Source organism: Pelodiscus sinensis, chromosome 8 (genome assembly GCF_049634645.1).
Source record: "Pelodiscus sinensis isolate JC-2024 chromosome 8, ASM4963464v1, whole genome shotgun sequence".
Classification (NCBI taxonomy): Eukaryota; Metazoa; Chordata; order Testudines; family Trionychidae; genus Pelodiscus; species Pelodiscus sinensis.
Genome location: NC_134718.1, coordinates 42006209 through 42027163, shown reverse-complemented (window position 1 = coordinate 42027163; position 20955 = coordinate 42006209). Strand labels below are relative to the sequence as shown.

The 20955-nt window shown below is 42.2% G+C and overlaps 2 protein-coding genes across 8 annotated transcripts in view; one reads left to right on the top strand and one right to left on the bottom strand.

Annotated features, from left to right (window-relative positions):
* The window catches only part of MYOF (myoferlin), a 143861-nt gene extending 134107 nt beyond the window's left edge, over nucleotides 1–9754 (bottom strand). For all 3 annotated transcript variants that reach the window (XM_075935158.1, XM_075935159.1, XM_075935160.1), the window contains exon 1: nucleotides 9544–9754. In XM_075935158.1, coding sequence (XP_075791273.1) covers nucleotides 9544–9631 — 88 coding nt within the window. In that variant the 5' untranslated portion in view covers nucleotides 9632–9754. The remainder of the gene's footprint in view (nucleotides 1–9543) is intronic.
* Nucleotides 9755–12188: 2434 nt separating this feature from the next.
* Nucleotides 12189–20955, top strand: part of CEP55 (centrosomal protein 55) — a 51178-nt gene continuing 42411 nt past the window's right edge. The window contains exons 1-3 of one of the 5 annotated variants that reach the window (XM_075935156.1): nucleotides 12285–12344; nucleotides 15702–15795; nucleotides 18098–18292. In XM_075935156.1, coding sequence (XP_075791271.1) covers nucleotides 18110–18292 — 183 coding nt within the window. In that variant the 5' untranslated portion in view covers nucleotides 12285–12344; nucleotides 15702–15795; nucleotides 18098–18109. The other 4 variants (XM_075935154.1, XM_075935157.1, XM_025179791.2 and 1 more) reach the window with 4 other exon arrangements.

Below are 20955 nucleotides of genomic sequence, written 5' to 3'. Positions count from 1 at the left end.
GGCTTTGCTCCCTTTTGATCTCTTGTATGGGAGGCAGATTGAAAAGACTCCCAGATTTGATTTGTGGCTCTTAGGAGAACAGTACTGAGGGGACAGGAAAACCTGTAGAGGAGACAGTTACTCATTTCAAGGAGAATTTATAGGCTATGATGAAATTAATACAGCAGGACCTTGATGTAAGTCAGGAATCACAAAAGTTTGGTGTAACCGGAATACTGAAAAAAAATTATTTGCTGCCGTTATTTATTATTAATGTTCATTTCAATGAGAACAATATGAAAGATTGTTGGAAAGGGCCTTATGAGGTGATAAAAAGAGTAAATGAGGTCATTTATGCTGTAAGGAAACACTATGGTAAGGGAACTGGACAAACAGTACACACCAAGGGATGAAAAGTTTACCATGAAAAGAAGGTGGCAATGAATATAATTGCTGATGAAGGAATGTTTAATGCTCCTTTGATTGATTTGGTCAGGCAGAGCAAAGAAGAAACTCCCCTGAAGAACATTTAGTTCAGGGAGGGTTTGGCTCCAACCCAAATACAGGTAATGCTGGCCCTTTTGAAGTACCAGAAACAGGTATTTTCTAACTGGCCAGGTTTAACTGACAGGATTTTACATTCCATTGAAATTGCAGGGCCCCACCCTGCTCCTAGCAAGGCATATCCTGTTAAAGGAGAAATGCAGAAACAGATCCAGGAAGAGGTAGATAGCATTCTGGAGATGGGAGTAATTAGTAAGTCAAAAAGCCCCTTGGTGTTTCCTATTGTGATACTGAAAAAGGATGTTTTGTATGGACTTTAGAAAGCTAAACACTATCACCTAACTTTACCCAGACCCCACACCTCAATTAGAGAACATATTGTCTCTGCTGGGGAGTGCAAAATTCTTAAGCACTCTGGATTTGACTCAGGAGTACTGGCAAATCCCCTTAGATGCTCATGCTCAAGAAAAATCAGCTTTTGTAGTAGAATGGGACTTATATAAGTTTAAGGGTATGCCTTCTGAATTAAGCAGTGCAGAGCAACCTTTCAGAGGCTTATCAATGAGGTGTTGCAGGGGTAACATACATTCGCCAAAACCTATAGGCTACGTCTACATTGAGCATTTTTGCACAAGAAGATATGCAAATGAAGTGTGGCGATGAATATTGCCACACCTCATTTGCATACCTAATGAGCTGCCATTTTGCACAGGGGGCTTTTGTGTAAGAGGGAGCAGTCTACACTGCTCTTTCTTGCGCAAAACCCCCCTCTTGCGCAAGAGCCATTCTGCTGCTTATTTTCACACAATGTAGACGTAGCTATAAAGATGACGTGGCTATTTTCCGTAATCTCTTGAATCTTATGGAAATCGTGTTACAAAGGTTTAAAGAAATCATCTTCAATGTCAAGATCTCCAAATGCAAAATGTGAACAGCAAAGGTCCATCTAGAACATAGGGTGGGCAGTGATTTTGTTTGCCCAAAGTAGGAAGCTATTAAGAACTTGCCTGCCCCACAAATCCAAAAGCAGGTCCAATCCTGTATGGGTCTGGCCAGTTATTACCAGAGATTTGTAAAGAAGTTTAGTGATGTTGTTGCCCCGCATATCAGACCTTACAAAAAAGGGGAAACAAGATTGGATGGTATGGACAGAGGCCAGTGAAAAAAGGCTTTCAGAACGTAAAAGAGGCTTTGTTCAAAGAGCCTGTGTTGGCCAGTGTTGATGTCAGCAAAAAATGTATACCATGCACTGATGCTTCTAACATTGGGTTAAGCACATTCCTAATGCAGAATGAAGTGGGGAACAAGACCCATCCCATTGCCATCTTGAGTAAAAAAAGCCTAACCATACTGAACAGAACTATGCAGTCCGAGAGCAGGAATACTTTGCCATCATTTGGGCTGGTGAGCAACCTACTTCTTATTTGTGTAATAAAAAATGTCATCTGTTCACAGATCACACCACTTTGACATGGTTGCACTGAGCTAAAGGAACCAATTCTAATTACTTTGTTGGAGTCTAGCCATACATGAATTTGATAAAGAAATAATTGGTTTTAAGGGAAAGCAAAATGTAGTGGCTGATGCTTTATCAAGAATGGGTTTAGTCTGATGTATATTCAGGAGCACCCGTGACATCCCTTCATACACCAGTTTTGCATGGGGGGGTGATGCTGTCAGCCAGTTGCCAGCTTGTGCCAAGGCTACTGGTATTAACTGACAACAGACAAACTCATAGCTGGAGACCAGATTAGTTCACGTATGTGTTAATGTCACTCAGAATAAATATGAGTCTTACAATAATGTGTTTAGTCATGATAGAATGTCTACATATTGCTGAATGCATTAGTTTTATTTGTAATATCTGATCTCCATGCTATAAGGAATATGCAAGTTTTGCCTCATAACTTTGAAAATGTTTGCTCTACACTTGTGAACTTGGAAGGGAAGAGTGTTACCTCCCTCTCCCCCCCATATGAGCCATCAAAGAACACAGAAACACAAAGGATTGGTAAATACCCCTATCGTACCTTGGAAATGCTATGTGCCAAGGAAGCTTTTCCTATGGACTTGGAGGATGAATGAAGGCAATAAAAGAAAGACACAGGAAAACTGTTTTTGCTGTTTGAACTCTCACAGGGCCAGAGATGCCCAACTGAAGCCAGAGATCACCCCAAGGCCTAATCTACACTAGGGCTTTGTCTACACTCATGGCTTCTTGTGCAAGTATGACCATTCTTGCGCAAGAATCCACAGAGCGTCTACACTGCCCGCCCGCTCTTGAGCAAGGAAATTTATAATATGGCGTAGTAAGAGAGGGCTTCTTGCGCAAGAGCTACACTCTTTTTTAACAGGTGTAAGCCCTTTTGAGCAGGAGCTCTTGCGCAAGCAGGCAGTGTGGACGCTCGGCAGGGATTTCTTGCGCAAGAAAGCCCTATGGCTAAAATGGCCATTGGAGCTTTCTTGCGCAAGAGAGTGTCCACACTGCCATGGGAGCTCTTGCGCAAAAGCATAGCGCACATGGCAGTGTGGACGTTTTCTTACGCAAGACTTCTTGCACAAGAACCCTTGCACAAGATGTTCTTGCGCAAGAAGCCACCAATGTAGACATAGCCTAGGAGTTTAGGTTGAATTTAGCCATGTAAGGTTGATTTTCTAAACAATGAGTCCACACTACCAAGCTCATTCCATTGACTATAAGGGCTACTAAAGTATTTTCACAAAGTCTGTGATGGAGAAAGAATATGCCAGGGACACCCAGCAGTGACATGTGAAAATAAAGAAGTGGAGGCAGTCCTACAAAAGGCAAAGGAGGCAAACAGACTGTCTGGAGCATTGCCACAAACATGCTGCTTCCATGACTGGATATAGTCAATCTGGGAGGAAGGCGGGGTTGACCTGACCAGCTTTCCAAGTCAGATTGTGGAATCCTCACAAGACATCCATTGGGGCAGCAGCATGAAGGACAGTGTGATGGAAGAGGAGGAGGAGAATGGTCAGCAGGCAAGTGATAAGTTTTTATAACCTTAGAGACAATATCCTCCTCCAGAATGTTTTAAAATTGGGCACTGATCTCGGGGAGGGAATTTTTGGTGGGTTCAAATTTTTTTTCTTTCTAAAAGTAGGTTAAGACAATTGGGTGTGATGTGTGGTGTACTCAGTGCCTACACAGCGCAGGGGGCCCAGAATAGAATAACATGTCTGGAGATGGAGCAAGAATCCTCCCTGCACTTCTCCATCAAGCTCTCATGTAGGAACTCTTTGATCCTCCTCACAAGGTTGCTGGGGAGACCTGCCTTATTCCATCCTCCATAGTAGGACACCTTCCACATCAAGCCGCCAGAAAGTAGTCTGGCATCATTGCTGCACAAAGACTGACATCATAAGACCCAGGTTTCTGGCCATATTCAAACAGCATCAGCTCCCTATCATTCTGTGTGTGATTTTGAGAAGACTATCTTGCGTGGAAACCTGGATAGAGGGGAAGCAATTAGCTGCTGCCTATGCTGCTAACTTCCATTTGCCCATCCCCAGTGAAGCATGGCTTCCACATCTGACACCCCATTTCTTCCCTCCCTCCCTCCCTTCCTTCCTCCTGTTCTCCCGCCTGCAGGCTCCTGTGGGAACAGGGAAAGTAGTACTCTGCCAGCAGAGTGTGCCAGACACAGAGGGGCACTATGTAAGCCACCATCTTGCCCCACTGGCATGACCAGACCCTATCCCCCCTCTCACCCACATGATCATGCCCTGGCAGACCCCTGAACATGCCTGCCACCAAACCACGTGACTTAGATGTTCCCTTGATAACTCTGCTGTGTACATGTTGTACAGTAGCCACTTTAAAGCATAACTTTGGCCTTGCACAGAACACATCTCCATTGTCTTTATAGAGACCTTTGCTGTATGTTAACAGATGAGGTTTTAGGCTCCAGAATGTATCTCCTGTAATGTATGCCCTTGTAACTTTTAATTACAGTGGGAACAGCTGGGAGCTTGTTGCATACTCCCCCGCAATGCCATCTACACGGGTAACCAAGGTCAAAAAGGGCTCAGAAAGACTGTTTCCCATTGATCTCAAGCAAGGAGTAAGGGAGCAGACAAGCACATTATGGGATGTTGATGACATGAATCCAGAACCACCTCCTGCACAGTTTTGCTCCCAGCATGCACTGGGAACATAACCCAGATTGCAAAGCGGCACAGGCACTGTGGGATAGCTACTTGTGCTTATGCATCGCTCTCAAAGTTGATGGCAGCCTCTCTACTGGGGACACGCTATTTCGAACTACATTGAATTGCACAGTGGGGACGTGGACCTTCAAATTTTACAAAATCGGGTGGTAAGAAATCAACCTTAATAAATTCGACATTATCTTGTAGCGTAGACATGGCCTAGGTCTGCCATGAAAGACACTTTGAATTGACAGATCAGCTATAACTCTGTCACTCTTAGGGAACGTCTAAACTTATGTTCACTTTCAAAAGACGACATGCAAATTTGGCAGTAATTTGCATATCTTCTGATCACTTTTTCAAAAGAGGGGTTTTTTTGTTTGTTTTTTTCCCGAAAAAGCAAGCAGTTTAGATGCGGTTCTTTCGAAAAAAAACAAAACAAAACCCTTTTTTGAAAGAACCTTCTTCCTAAAAAATTGAGCATCTAAACTACTTGCTTTTAAAAACCAGTTCCCCTTGAAGACCAGCTGCCTGTTGCCCTGTGCTGCTGCCTCTGATAAAGGGGCAACAGTGCAGAGTGACAGCAGCCCCTGTCTAGGGGGGTCTGAGATTCTGGACTCAGCGCAAGCCAGAACTGAGCCAGACTGCCTGCCCACCTGGCTCCTAATACACTGTAAATGCAGAGCTGCAGCAGGAGTAGGTCCCGGACCTGGCGTGAGCCAGGCTGCTGCCCGCTTGGCTCCTAATATGCTTTAAATGCAGAGCTACAGCAAGGATAGGTCCTGCTGGCTAGCCTGCTAAAAAATTTACTGGCAGGGGGGCAAGGAGGGAAATGCATGTAGTTTATAGCATTAACTGATAAGCTCTGGCTTATCAGTTAATCAACTACACTATTACATCCCTTGTGTGTGTAATCCCGAAAGGGATGGGGCCAGGAGGGCAATCAGCCCTCAGTGCTGCTCAGGATGGAGTCACCTGGAGTGTGCCACGGTGTCACCTGGAGTGTGCCATGAGGTGATCCACTGGCAATTCAAAGGGCCCAGGCCACTGCTATAGTAACAGCTGTTGGGAGCCCTGGGCCCATTTGAATCACCGGGCGCTGAGGCAGTAGCCTCTTTGTCCCTCCCCCCCCAATCGACAGGTCTGCTCAAGTGGACAAGCCCTTTGACACAGCAAGGGAGATTAAAAAAACAGAGCATCAGCACACTATTAGCACAGCTGGCCCAATAAAACAAGTCATAGCTTTAAATAATTTTGTCAGAACTGAATGCTACAGAAATATGTTAGAAGGAAGCAGCAAGTCAATAAATGTCATTCTATTGACTACTCACATAAGCAAACATGTCTTCTATTAACATATAAAGGAAAGAAGTTTCAGGCTTTTTTCTAGTTTACTATCTCTCATGTAGAAATGTTTTATTGCCTTAATTTTTAGTGTTTACTGCCATTTTGGCATGTTTTCACACTTTTTCCTTATCCATTTCAATAATGCTTTCATTTTATACAAAATGACAACACACTCAGAATTTTGCTATTTCAGTCTCTGTGTTTGCAGCATTAGTTTACATTTGGGTGTGTAGTTCTCTTTAAACGGTGAGCTGTTCCTTATGTAAATAAAAACAGAGATCAAGCTCATCGGATTAAGAATAAAAATTATTGAGAAGAAAAGAAAAGCTAGCGCTGATAAATTCTATGACTTTATATGGGTTTTGTGCATATCTCCTGATATGGTGTATGTTACTTACATAAATACTAATGAGCTCTATTCAAGGTTCAGATAAAATTGTATTTTTATACTCAATACACACATCAGAAACTAGTAGAAAAAAACCCCCTAAGATCCTGATCCTGCAAATACTTATGAATGTGAGAAATTTTCACATGTGCATAGTCACACTCAATTTGTTTATCTGTAAAGATATTGATGTGTGTAAATATTTGCAGGGTCAGTTTTTAAATTGATAAAAGATTTATCAATTTAAACACTAGTCCTGCAATCATTTAAACATAACTTTAATATGTACTTTTAAACATCTATACATAATCTCTCTCATAACTGGCATGTCTAAGAACCTAATCCTGAGAGGTACTGAATACACACATTTCTAATAGAAGTTTTAGTATATACTGTACTCAACCATATACCAAAATCAATAGAAGTGATCTGCGCTTGATGCTTATTAGGACCAGTCCATCAGTTTTAAATGATTAATGACTCATTTAATTTAGACAATATTGGGTGAATGTGAAATACCATAGTTAGTCTACCATAACATTACATTCTTATAATACAATGTTGACCTCAATAGGAATACTGAGCTGCACTGAGTTAAGAATGAGCATCAGTACACTTGAGCTCCAATCCACATGAAACAAAATCCTACGAGATGGGCCTAAATGTTGCTAACATAGTTTATTTTGCTGGGTTTTTTAGGTTTGTTTTATTTTGGTATATAATCTCCAAGTTATATTTTATTGGCAGAAAGGGGGACTGGAACAAATTTAGTAGAATAAAAATATAGCCACTCTTTCGGCATATATCTTGCTTACAATAACATTGATTTAGATTATGGAACATACTGGGGGAAAATGGGTTCTATACAAAACACCCCACAAATACAAGCAACCAGAGTCAACACACTCCAGACCTATCCCAATGCATCCTTGGCACTGGATAGTCAAACTGTGACCTGAGAACGCCTTACCACCGGGTCCTACTCCACAACCCACAAGAACCTGCTATTTTCTGGCCTTTGTACAACTCTGGCCAGAATGCAAAAGAGAATCTGGTCTATAATGTGTAATGCAAATATATAAAAATAAATGGAGTATAAAATAAGAAATTATATAGTTTATTAAAATCATCAAGGTGAACTTGTACTAAAGATGCTTGTGAGCTTCAGTGTACGTAGTATTTACAGGTTGAACCTCTGTGGTCCAGGACTCTCTGGTCTGGCAACATCCATGGTCCAGCAGGGAAGCTGACAGGGAGACTGCAGAGCATGCAGATAGTGGGGGGAGGGGAATGTAGAGCCACAGCTGGTGGGGCCGGAAAGCTAGAGTCCGCTGGGCTGGGGGAAGGAGGTGCAGAGCCTGCAACTGGCTGGGCTGCTAGAGCTCACAAGGCTGTAAGAGTCAGCAGGGCTGCTGGGGCCGCTGGAGATCATGGGGCTGAAGAACCTGCAGGCAGTGCTGCCAGATGGCTGGGAAGAGGAACCTAGTCGAGAGGCATGTGCCCTCTTCCCCAACATTCCCTGGCGTGGCAAACTCCTTTGTCCAGGATCAGTCACGTCCTGAAGGTCCAACCTGTACGTGCAACTGAACATATAAACTGTGTTCCATTTCCCACGTTGCCCAGACAGTGGTCAGAAAAACTGCAGGACTGAGAATCAAATACAGCAGTGTAGAAGCAGCATAAGTAAATGCTCTTATTCACTGTAGTAAGATTACTTGCATTGGTAAAAGTGTGTGGAGGAGGAATGGGCTGTGTCATGAAAAGTAGCACCAAATCAGGGAAACACAGAGATCAAAAGATAGCAGAACCAACTGGGAAGGGGCAAAAAGGGGGGAAGGGACACACAAGAAAAAGAGATGAAAAATGGGGACTGAGGGAATAGATACAATGTAGGAAGACGAAACAAATAGGGAGTAAAGAAAAGAGAGGGGAGAGGAAGAAAATGAGAGGAAAAAGGAATAAAAGTACATAAAAGAATGTTAGGAACTTCTTGTGAGTTCCAAACCAAAAGATTTGATTCAGCTGTTAGGAAGTAAGGAGTCTTCGGGGAAGGGCTTATTCACTTTAACAATCCTGAAAAGCTCAGACTAAGGGGAAGAGGGAAGGAATGGGTGCACATCTTTTTGACAATGCCTTACTTCCAGATTGCAACAATTTTTCCAGATTGGGGATAGACCAGCTTTCCCCAACACACTGTAGCCACCTTTTGGGGTTCACCCTGCTGAGGTACCAGAGCTCAGCAACCTTTTACCTTTTGAACATTTTGCTTCCAGTTTATGTCATATGGATGCAATAACAGTCTCATGAGTATATTTAACTGTTTGCAACAATTTTTTTGACAGATGGCATGATACAAGATTGTCTGGATCCTCCACACCTTGAAAGTGGAAACATTAGTCTTGTAACTGAGCCCCTTTTAGTACTAGAGGAAGAAGCAGCAATAGAAACTTAAAGCAGTTACAAAGCTTATATTAAATTAACTAACATATGTAAAATTGAACATTGATGTGTTTTCTCTTTCTCCCTTAAGCAACAAGTAGACAACCCTGAAAAAAAAAAGCCCTCTGCCCTTCCCCCCCCCCAAAAAAAAACTATAAGCTAACAAGGGGGAAAACACCAGTTATAATATTAAAATAAATGCTAAAATATTTTAGTAAAATAATTGTAATAAAAGGGAACTGCTGCAGAAGCAAAATTGGTAGTGAGCACAGATGCTGTGCTAAATCAAAAAGAAACTAAAGATGAAAGATTTTCAGCATGAACATCACAGTTTAAGGTGCTGAATGGCAACTCAAAATTAAGTCACACAATTTAGGCTTTAATTAATACTCTCTCTAAAACAGATTTATAAGTACAATGTAGAATAATAAACCCTTACAGGATGTTGGAAACTGAGTATTGGGAAAGCAACCCCAAAGGCCAAGGAAAAAAAAAATCACACCCACAAACATACTCCACCCATATCATACCCTGCGTAGTTACCTCTAGTCTTTCTAGTAAAAAGCATCTTGGCTAACATTATGATGAGATTCAATTTTATATAACTTAAGTATTTTATAATTTTAAAATACCAAGATAGGATATTTTGTTCTTGTAGCTACAAAAATATCCAAACAGAAATCTGATTAAGTACATTTGTTAATTTTCCTTACCTTTAAAAATAACAGAAACAATAGGATCCGGTTTTCCAAATTTAGTTTTAGGGATATTGGTAGCAGATTCCACAATCACTCGAAGCATTGTTTCAAAACCTGTATTAAACCACGGCTGTCAGAAAAGGAAATTAGGAAAGTCTGTGCTTCAGACGCCCTGTGTCCTCCTCCAGATTGCAAAGCTAGGAGGAGGAGGCAGCAAGGAACAGTTTGCTTACAGTGAAAAACCCTGATGGGTGGGTCTATGACGAACTAGTTACTAAAGGCTATAGAAAAACAGTACCTGTAAACTGACACCATAATTCCTGTGCAAAGCAAGCACCAACCTGTGAAGTCTGGTAAGGTGAAAATGAAAAATGTACAATGTAATCAGTATAATTTTTTTAAAAAGCTTGAACATATGAACCTCATGTAAATGATCAAGGAAAGAGAAGTATATAGTTGGCAAAAATTAAACAGAACTGTTATATTAGACTACAGATTCCTTTTTTAACAATAAATCTGAATATACCATATCAATGAGTTTCTAGGAGCTCAGAAACAATATTTTTAATAAACCTCGCCTATATTTTGTACATTCTGCATTTAACCATTACACTGTTGTATATAAACATTAATTTAGCCACTCTGTGAGCAATAATAAAAATAAATATATAATAACATGGAGTGTCAAGAAAAATCAGAAACCCAAAAGGGGAAAAGACCTTGTCTACTATGCAATGACCTATAAATGATTGCTCTTAACTAGGGAATGGAATCCCCTGAAATGAAACCAATTAGGACTGGTGAATCATAAGAACAAAAAATTGGCTATACCAGTTCAAACCATTAGTCTGTTTAGTCCTGTTTCCTGTCTGATGTTTCAAAGGAAAGAAAGCCAAACCAGAACTACCCAATATATCTATCTATACAATAAATATACATGGAGATAAATTTCATCCTGATCTCTGTAAATGTGACATTATGCCCTGGAACCTCAGAGCTTATTTTTGTAGTCTGTATTAAATGTAAATATTATCATAAAGTTGTTCAAGCCGTCATATTGTACTTGCTGACCTTCAGATGTAGTGCATTCTGTGTACTAACTATATGTTGTATGAAGTATTGTTTTATTTTATTGAGTCTACATGAACTTTCCTTTTATCACTTTGTCCCTTGTAACTGAATTATGGGACAGGCAAATATGGAGAGTGAATATTCATTTCCTTAGTCTGTTGGCCTACCCGGCTACCCTCGGTGGGAAATTAAGAAAAATAATCTAGAGCACAGACAAATTCAATACAGTATTATCCATGTGAAAACATATTGAGGCAACTACAGATTTTTTACTGTAACTATCTGGAATGCAAGATAAAGGCATTTAAGATGGAGCATTCTAATCCAGAGTACACCAGTAATAGACCTCCATGAACCAATGAAAGTGACCCTTTTTCCAACCTGGCTTAATTTACAAGACTGACAGAAGATCTCTGATGGGACGAAAGATGAAAGTTTCTGAAGACTGAAACTAAAACTTCCCTTGACAAAAATCATAGTACTAACTATAGCAACATTTTTTAAAAGCATGCAGTAGGAGTGGAGAGAGTATCAAACCCAAGCAGTAAAGATGTTACAGAAAACATGAATTATAAAATAACTCTGAATGTTACATTTTACTATAATAGAAATTATACTCTTGAGTTATAACTCACCCCATTACACTTACAAATTGCAGTCTATATCACAAGTTTGATTCAATTGAAGTGAATTGAAGTCACTGAAGTCAGTGAAGGTTTGATTGAGCTCCCCCAAAACAATATTTGTGCTTACCACCACCAATATTGGCAGCTACCCAAACACACTTATTTTTTTGATAGGAGGGAAGGATTTTATTAAATGCTTTTACAGTATAAGAATGTTCACTTACACTGAAATGAGATGAGTTTTGTTCTGATATTATAAACTAAAAATTCACTCCATAACAGAAATTCACTCTAGAGTGAAATTTAATTTGAAACCCTGGTTCACAAAGGAACACTTGTTTGAAGTTTTTAAACTAGTTTTAAGGGTCAGAAAGTCTCCAAGGCCATTTTAGATACTTAAGATGACATTAAAACTCTTTACATAAAATAATGTTGGGTACCTAGTTTGGCACCCCACTTCTGCTATTTGTATGGTATTGTTGTGATTCAGAAATGTTTACCCACAGCTTGGTGGTGTATAAACACAGGCACCTGGTCCAGAACAGGGGCACTCACTTTGCTTTCAAAGTACCCAGATGCCAGGGTGATGGGCACTTAATAAATCTCTAGACAGCAGATGTGATAATATGGATTTATTATTCCCACGGGATATCCTGGAGCTTCTAAGATGAGATAGGATACAACTATGGTCTCACTGGAGAGGATTTCTAGAAACCCTGCTCATCACCCCAATCATCAAGTAAATAGCTAGAGCAGTTCGCCTTCCTACCCGCTCCTTGCCCTCCATGTCCCAGCCCCTTTCCCCACGCTGCTCGCGCCCATCCCTCTTCTGCGCTCCCGCCCCTCTTCACCCCCTCCCTCCTCCTAGTCCCTCCCATCTCTCTTCCTTCCAGCCCCGCCCAGTTCTCGTTCCGCCTCATTCCCTTGCGTCCCTCCCATCTCCTGTCCGCTCCTCAGCCCCGCCCACTCTGCGTGCCGCCGCCCGCCCTCTCCTCTCAGCACCGCCCTGTCAGCCCGACGCCCTAGTTCGCTTCCGGTAGTGAGGCTCCCGAGCGGAAATGACGTCCTCGGAGCCGCGGGATTCAAACTCCCGGAAGAGGACGTGTGGTTGAATAGCAGGTGAGCTGTAGCGGCGTCGCAGCCGCCGCCCAGGTCTGTGGGGGTGTCCCGGGGCGGGGCGGGGGTGGTCACGGCAGCCCTGCGGGTCTGCACGCAGCAGTCTGAACCCGGCGCGACCCCCGCTGGTGACAGACCCGCAGCGACCCGGCGGCCCCAGGGAAGGGGCGGGCGGTTTCCGCCCTGAGCGCGGCCGAGTTCCCCGTCTCCCGCCGGCCGAGTGGTGCTGCCCTAGACACCAGAGCTTGTCTCATTGGTACGACAGGTCCAAGTGCACTGGAGCCTGGGAACGAAACAGACACTGTCGGGCCTCCCTACACAACACCGGAACGGGGAGCGCAGCGCCTTTCCAGCCTCTAGAGCTGCGGGTTGAGCTTTTTCACCAAGAAATTGCTTGTGGGCCCCTAATGCTTTTGTAATATTTTCTGGTTAATAGACTTCCGCCTCCAGATAGATCTTTGGTAACCATTCAAGCCTGAGGTAGAAGTAACTGGAAACAAACGTGCCCATCATTTTGCTCTTAAAGTGCGGGTTTTGAAAGTATCAGAAACATTCTGACGGAACACTTTTTCAGAGGAATTTGCTGCTTAGTCAAAAAATGAAATGATCTCTGGGCTCTGCTGGAAGTGGCACTCTGTTCACAGATAACTTCTGAATGCTTCATTTTCCATCAGAATCAGAACAAAAACAGCTTTCCAAATAGCAAAATCTAGTTTTTTAAATTGAATTGACTTTGTGTCCAGCTGTAGTGATTATGAAAGCTCTAAAGGTCTGGTTTCATCAGTTAGGCTATGGCCTAGGTCAGTGTTTCTTAAACTGTGTTCTGGGGAACACCTGTGCTGCATAGAACAACAGAGTTCAAAATGGCCACTTTTTTTTTCTCAACAAAAAACATCCTTGGTGTTCTTCATTTAAAAAAAAATTATTGTTTGATGTTCCTTGGTCTTAAAAAGTTTAAGAAACACTGCCCTAGATCAAGACTCAGAGAGCTATCCACTGATGGTGGATTTTGCAGATTTAGTGAGGACCTGCCAAAGCGACCAGAGATTAGATGAGACGATTAAGGGAAGTCAATCTGTGAAGTCGTCCCCACCCCGCAGTGTAGACAACACTATGTTATTCATGTTGCTGGAATTGTGTAGCTTAAGTTGACTTGGCTGTAGTATAGATGTAGCTTAGCTTCAGGGACAACTTCCTGATGAGAAATAGCTGCTGCTGCTCTTATCTATAGATAATGGGTCTTCTGGTATTTTAGAATGCTTTCCCAAAAACTTATCTTTTTGGTATTTTTCTCTGACTTAGGCTTTCTCTACACTGGTACTTTTGTCACTCTCAGGTGTGAAAAAACAACACACACTCATCCCCTCCCCCTTCTAACAACAAAAATTTTACCAATGAAAAATGCTGATAGAGATAGCACTTTTTTGATGGGAACAAAGTTCTTGTCAACAAAGCTACTGCCTCTCATTGAGAGTGCTTTTATTTTATCAGTGGGAGACTTTTCAGCTGCCAATAAAGAGCAGCCCCAAAGGGCATCTTACAAATGTTGAAGCTGCAGAAGCAAAATTGCACCAATAGACGCTCACTGACTTATATTGTAGATTAGCCTTAGTCCTGAAGAACACCTCTTTCTAATCCCTAGAAAGTAATAGAGATGTAGCTGTGTTAGTCTGGTCTTGCTGAAACAAAAGACAGGACTATGCAGCACTTTAAAGACTAACAAGATGGTTTATTAGGTGATAAGCTTTTATGGGCCAGACCCACTTCCTCCAATCAAATAGTGGAAGAAAATTGGCATGACCATATATACCAAAGGGATACAATTAAAAAAAAGTGAACATACATAAAATTGACAAATCAGATTTTAGAACAGGAGGGAGTAGAGGAGGGAGGGAGGGGGAGGTTAGTGTCTATGAGATAATGATATTACGGGCAATAATTGGGGAAGCTATCTTTATAGTAGGTAAGGTAGTTAGCATCTTTGTTAAGGCCCATTCGTAAAGTCAAATTTAAGCATGAATGACAGTTCTGAGGTTTCCCTTTGTAGTCTGGTGTTAAAGTCTCTTTGAAGTAATATACATGTAGTGAGGTCATTGAGACAATGCCCAGTCTGGTTGAAATGACAAGAAACTGTTTTTTCTTTGTGAAACTGTCTGATTTGTGGTCATTAATTCTTTGGCGAAGTGTCTGAGAAGTTTGTCCAATATACATAGCAGATGGACACTGTTGGCACATGATGGCATAAATTATATTTCTGGATGAACAGGAATATGTGTTCTTGATCTTGTAACTGACATGGTTAGGTCCAATGATGGTGTCAGCAGAGTAAATATGTGGACAAAGCTGGTAATGGGGTTTGTTGCAAGGGAAAGTTCCAGGGTTTGTGTTAGTGTGGTATGTCCTGTGGTTGTTGGTAAGAATCATCCTGAGGTTAGGTGGTTGTCTACAGGAGACTATGGGTCTGTCTCCCAGAGCCTCTCGGAGTGTAGTATCCTGTTCCAGTATAGGTTGTAGTTTATTGATAATATGTTGGACAGGTTTAAATTGGAGGCTGTAGGTGAAGACAAGTGGTGTTCTATTATTGGTTTTCTTGGGTCTGTCTTGAAGTAGATGGTTTCTGGGTATTTGTCTGTCTCTTTCAATTTGTGTTTTTATTTCCCCGTGTGGGTAATTGAGGTTTACAAAGGCTTGGTAGAGATCCTGAAGTTTCTAGTCTCTGTCAGTGGGATTAGAGCAGATGCAGTTGTATCTAAGGGCTTGGCTATAGATGATGCATTGTATGGTGTGTTCTGGAAGGGAGCTGAAGGCATATAGGTAACTGTATGAGTCAGTGGCTTTTCTGTAGAGAGTGGAATCTAATTTACCATTAGTGATTTGTACTGTGGTGTCCAGGAAATGGATCTCTTGTGTTGAATGGTCCAGGCCGAGATTGATGGTGGGGTGTAGGTTGTTAAAGTCTCTGTAGAATGCATCAGTGTTTCTTGGCCTTGGCCCCTTTTACCCCTCCTCTACTTACGCTACATCGATGCCATCTTTATGATCTGACACTTTACGAACAGGCCTTAACAAAGATGCTAACTACCTCACCCATTACAAAGATAGCTTCCCCAATTATCACCCCTAATATCATTATCTCATAAACACTAACCTCCCCCCTTCACCCTCTCCTGTTCTAAAATCTGATTTGTCAATTTTATATGTTCACTTTTTTTTTACTATATCCCTTTGGTATATATAGTCATGCCAATGTTCTTCTACAATTTGATCTGAGCAAGTGGTTCTGGCTCATGAAAGCTCATCACCTAATAAACCTTCATGTTAGTTTTTAAAAGTGCTGCATAGTCCTGTCTTTTGTTTCAGTAATCCCTGGAAAGAACTTTTTGTCTGCTCTTCAAAGCATCCTGACTTCTTTGAATAGAGGTGACCTCTGCTACTCCAAAACCTATCCTATTGGGTAAGGGATGAATAACCTGTGCTCTTAAGGTTAGATTATCAAAGCAGTAGGGCAGAGCAACGAAGCTATTCTCATTAGCAGTATTATTTATTTTTATTCCTGTGGCATCTGAGCACTCCATCCGTGGACTAAGACCAGAATGCTGAGAACCTCCAGTAGTACATCTGTCACACATTTTGGTTTGCCCTCTTAGCTATTCTTTAAGGGAGAATTGTGTCTGTTTATTTTAGTGTAATGTTTTTGTTCTGTTTTTTTATTTTTAAATGTGCATACTGCTATGTGTGTGTGAGTGATGCCTGGCTTATGCTACAAAATTCTCAGTATGACTGTGTTGCTCAGGAGTGTGGCAAATCCATACACATGAGCAGAGCAGTTATACCAACCTAACTCCTGGTGTAGATAGCCTATGTCAATAGGAGAGCTTCTCCCTTACAGTAGAAAGTTCCATTGTGTCTGGGGAACAGAGTTGTTGATTGTCATGGAGTTCTAGATCATATACTTGGCCTGGGCCATTAACTGCCTTAAAGAGGAGGAGGGAAACCTTGAATTTAACTGGATATTCAATGGGAAACCAGTGTAGGGAGTGCAGGTCAGTTTTGTGTGCATGATATTCTGAGGTGTTCCTGAGGCAACATGCTGAAGTGTTTTATAGCTGCTGAAGTTTTCTAAGGGCTAATATCATCATATTCAAGTATACTCCATTGGTGTAGTTCAGATGGAAGGTGACAAGGATGTATATAACTGAGGGAAGCTCATGATATAATGCGTTACTCACAGGTATAAATAAATGCGAGCATTTATTGTGCATGAGAATCTGGAAACAAGTCTTAAAGTACTGTGGACTGAATTGATCAAATATGGATGTAGGCAATCAACCAAAATATATTGCGTGACAGATGCAAACTCTACCAAGTACTTTGCTCTGAACATCAGTTTAACCTCTGTCTTGCTTGAGTTCAGTTTCAACTATTTGCCATGTATCAGTTATCTGATGATGTCTGAGCATTGGCATATCTGTGGTAGGGTACTGTCAGTATCTGTACTGTACTGTCACTATTCTGTGAAGGATAAGTAGAGCTGTGTGTCATTTGCATGTTGCTGACAATTGAGATCATCATCTTACCATTATTACCTAGTGACTGCATGTAGATGTTGAACAGAACCAGAGAAAATTGATCCTTGAGGGAATCCATGAATGAGAGGTCTAATGATAGAGGTCTTGTTTTCTGTCGCTACTTTTGTGACATATCCCTCCAGGATGGTTGCACCATTTTAGCATATTCCTCTAGACCTTTGTCACTTCTTTCAGGTGAGATGACAGCAGCCATTGTAGAGAGATCCAAAACATTGTGAACTGAAGTCTACCAAACATGCTTTGATAGCAGAAAATCATCCCTCAGGTCAAAAAAGATGTTTCATCACATGTGTTGGCCTGAATCCAGGTTGTGCTGCATCTAGGATGTTTGCTTCAATTAGATGAGCTTGTAGCTGGTCTTTGGCTTCAGACTAGGATTCAAGATCATAGCTCTGCTTTACTTCTCTCTTAATTCACCATTGTCCCTCCACTCATAAGGGCTAAAAACTAAATAATTAAACGATAGGTTAGTTTACATTTAATTGTTATTTTAGTTCCTCTCTCACCAGGGGTACGTGTGTCTTCAAGCACTGACATCAGTGCTAACCTTGTATTAAAAATGCTTCGCGTTTCTATAATACCTAGTATCTGGTATTCTGAGGTATTTAAAAAAAATTTAATTTTTTTAAATTTAAAAAAAAACAAATGTTCTGGTAGCACTTTATAGTCTAACAAAACGTATAGATGGTATCATGAGCTTTTGTGGGCACAGCCCACTTCTTCAGATGACTGGAGTTTTGAGTTTAGGATGTGCAGACCCACAATAAATTTGGGGAGAAGGGAGATGGGGGAAGGAGGAAAAAAAGAGGAGGGGAGAGGGGTCGGGAAACAAGAAGCAGAGAGTATGAAAATATCAAAGGGAAAAACAAGTAGGCAGAACTTGTAATCTATAAACACCTGAAGATTGGATAGTTAAAATGAAGCAGATAAGGATCACGTCATAAACATTTGTGAGAGGTAAAACAATATTATCTTCATTTTGCAAGTAGGGAAACTGGTTAATTCAGTCTGTGCTGTGCAAAAATAGAACATTATCTGACTTAATCTTGAATTTTAACCACTAGACCATGCCTTCCAAACTTGTTTAAGGCATGCTAGGTTCTCTGGAATCATTAATATTTAACATAGAAAAGGTCCATCATTTACATGATTCTTTTAATTTCACAGAACACTTGGAGGATGACATCAAAGACCACCAAAGATATAATTACTGGCAAGTGGGGGTTCAAAACTGGTAATTCCAAATCTGAGACTGAGTTGGAGACATATAAAAGAGAGAATGCAGCCCTGAAAAAGTCAATGGAGGAAATTATTAAAGGGAAAAGCAAAATGACAGATACAGAAAGGAATAGACTTTTAGAGGTAATGTATACTCTGATTTTCAGCCTCGTTTTTATGACACCATAATTGCACAAGATAAGATTTCTCAATCACTAAAATATTGTAAACAAATGACTACTCTCCTTGTAACTTTAACATCACATTTTTAAAGTGTAGTGTCCTGGTGTAGCTCTCACATTCTTAGGTATTTGTTAGTTGTCTGTATTAATAAATTCCTGGTTATTTTACAAAGTAGTTAAATACAGAGGCCTGAGACAAAAGGTCTCAATTAGTAACCAGTAAGACATGTTCTGTAATGCCTTAATGTTGTTTCATTGTGCAAAAAAAGTCATTAATTTTGACCATTGCCTGAAGAGATCCTTGTTTTAGATGATATAAGCACTTTGTACTGGATAGCATGTCCATGTACTAAGTCTGTATTCTTGTGCTCTTCTGCTCCCACTCAGATTCACCTAAATCAGCTGGTCTCCAAACTTTTTACGCCCAAGATCACTTTTTAAATGTCAGAACAACCAAGATCTACCTTATCCTTCCCCCAAGGCTTCACCCCTTCTTTGAAGCCCAGCCTTCTCTGTTCTCCTCCTCTCCATCACTTGCTATCCCGATTCCTTACACACTCTCAGGATACGGCTGCTTTTTTTTTCGATTCTTCTGTAGGAAGAGGTTTTTCCAACATTTGTCTAGACTGGGCCAAATGTCAGAAAACCCCCATCTTTCGGAAGCCCCCTTATTCCTTGTAGAATGAGGAATACGGGGGTTGCCAAAGAGCATGTTTGCTCTTCCGCTAAAAAAAGCGGAAGAGTTTTTCCAGGATACCTCTTGTACCTTTTCCGGGATACCTCTTGTAGTCTAGCCGAACCTTCACTGGGTTGAGACAGGATGTGTGGGCTCTGGGGTGGGAATGTGGGAAGGGGTGAGAGGTGCAAGCTCTGGGAGGGAATTTGGATGCAGGAGGATGTGGAGAAGGGGATATTAGCTCGGGGGGGGGGGGGGGGGGCTCCAGGCTGGGTAGTGTTGGGGTCAGATGGAGGGTTGGAGTGCTGAACAAGCCACAGGCTTGTGGATATGAGGGTACAGGAGTTTGGGTTGGGGTATGTGAGGGGCTCAGGGAAGGGATGTTGGGAGTATGATGGGCTGAGGACACAGATTTGCAGTGTGGATGGTGCAGAAGTGTTGTGGCAGAAGACTGAGGATGTAGGGATGCAGCAGTTTGGGGATGTGAGAGGCTCAAGATGGGGGTTCTAGTGTATGAAAGGCTCAGATTTGGGTGGGGCGGTACAGAAGTGTTATGATGCTGCCGCCAGATGGGGGCTTTGTTGGCCAGGCTTCATTTTTAAATAAAATACTATGTGAAACACACACAGTTTCAGCATTGTCTTTTTGAGAGGGGCTGGGAATCTGTTTTGAGTCAGCAAAAGCGGTGAGGAGTCCTGTGGCACATTATAGAGACTAACTGAAGTGTTGGAGCATAAGCTTTCGTGGGCAAAGACCCACTTCATCAGATGCATGTAGTGGAAATTTCCAGAGGCAGGTATAAATATGCAGGCCAGAATCAGGCTAGAGATGATGAGGTGGATCCAATCAGGGAGGATGAAGCCCACTTCTAGTAGCTGATCTGGAGGTCTGAATACCAAGAGAGCTACCTTTAGATCTGCAATTGTGTGTCCAGGCAGATTGAAGATCTAAAAGTAGCCATCCTGCAGCAAAAAAACCCGTCAGGACCAGACTTCAAAGAGAAACTGCTGAGCTACAGTTCATCTTCAAGTTTGACACAATCAACTCAGGATTAAACAAAGACTGTGAATGGCTAGCTAACTACAAAAGCAGCTTCTCCTCTCTTGGTATTCACACCTCCAGATCAGCTACTAGAAGTGAGCCTTATCCTCCCTGATTGGATCCAGCTCCTCATCTCTAGCCTGATTCTGGCCTGCATATTTCTACCTGCCTCTGGAAATTTCCACTACATGCATCTGGCGAAGTGGGTCTTTGCCCACGAAAGCTTATGCTCCAACACGTCAGTTAGTCTATAAGGTGCCACAGACTCCTCGCCGCTTTTGCAGATTCAGACTAACACGGCTACCCCTCTGATGTTTTGAGTCAGGGGTCACTGATCCACAGAAACGTCAGTTGGTGCCACACAAGTGAGATGCAAAACAAAAATAACTCCTCCACAACCCCCCAAGCCTCACTAATGTGGCCCTAACTCTGCTGGTGGGTGTAGGTAACATGGTACTGGGGAAGGGTGCTAGTGGGTGCTGGGGCAGGGGACAGGGTGCCAGGAGGTGCTGAAGCGGGGGACAAGATGCTGGTAGGTGCTGGGGCAGGGTGCCAGTGGGTGCTGGGGGAGGGGACAGGGAGTCCCCGGCATGCACCTCCTCCCGGGACTCCTACCGCCTTCTCCACCCCCACAAGTGAAGGAAGTCCTGGCACGTGCCTTCTCCAGGGACTCCTACCTCCTCCCCCCTGCAAGGGAAGGATGTCCCAACGCACGCCTCCTCTGGGGCACTCTTCTTCTCCTCCCTCGTGCAGGAAGTCCCCGGCATGCCATGGACCTGGGTTTAGGTACTGTGCCAGCTGTTTGGGGGAGGAGAAGCAGCCAGCACACTTTCTGAAACCCTGGAAGTGGTGCGCAACTGCAGGATTTCTATCCACCTCAAAGGAAGCAGCTCTGCCTCCATTGTTGC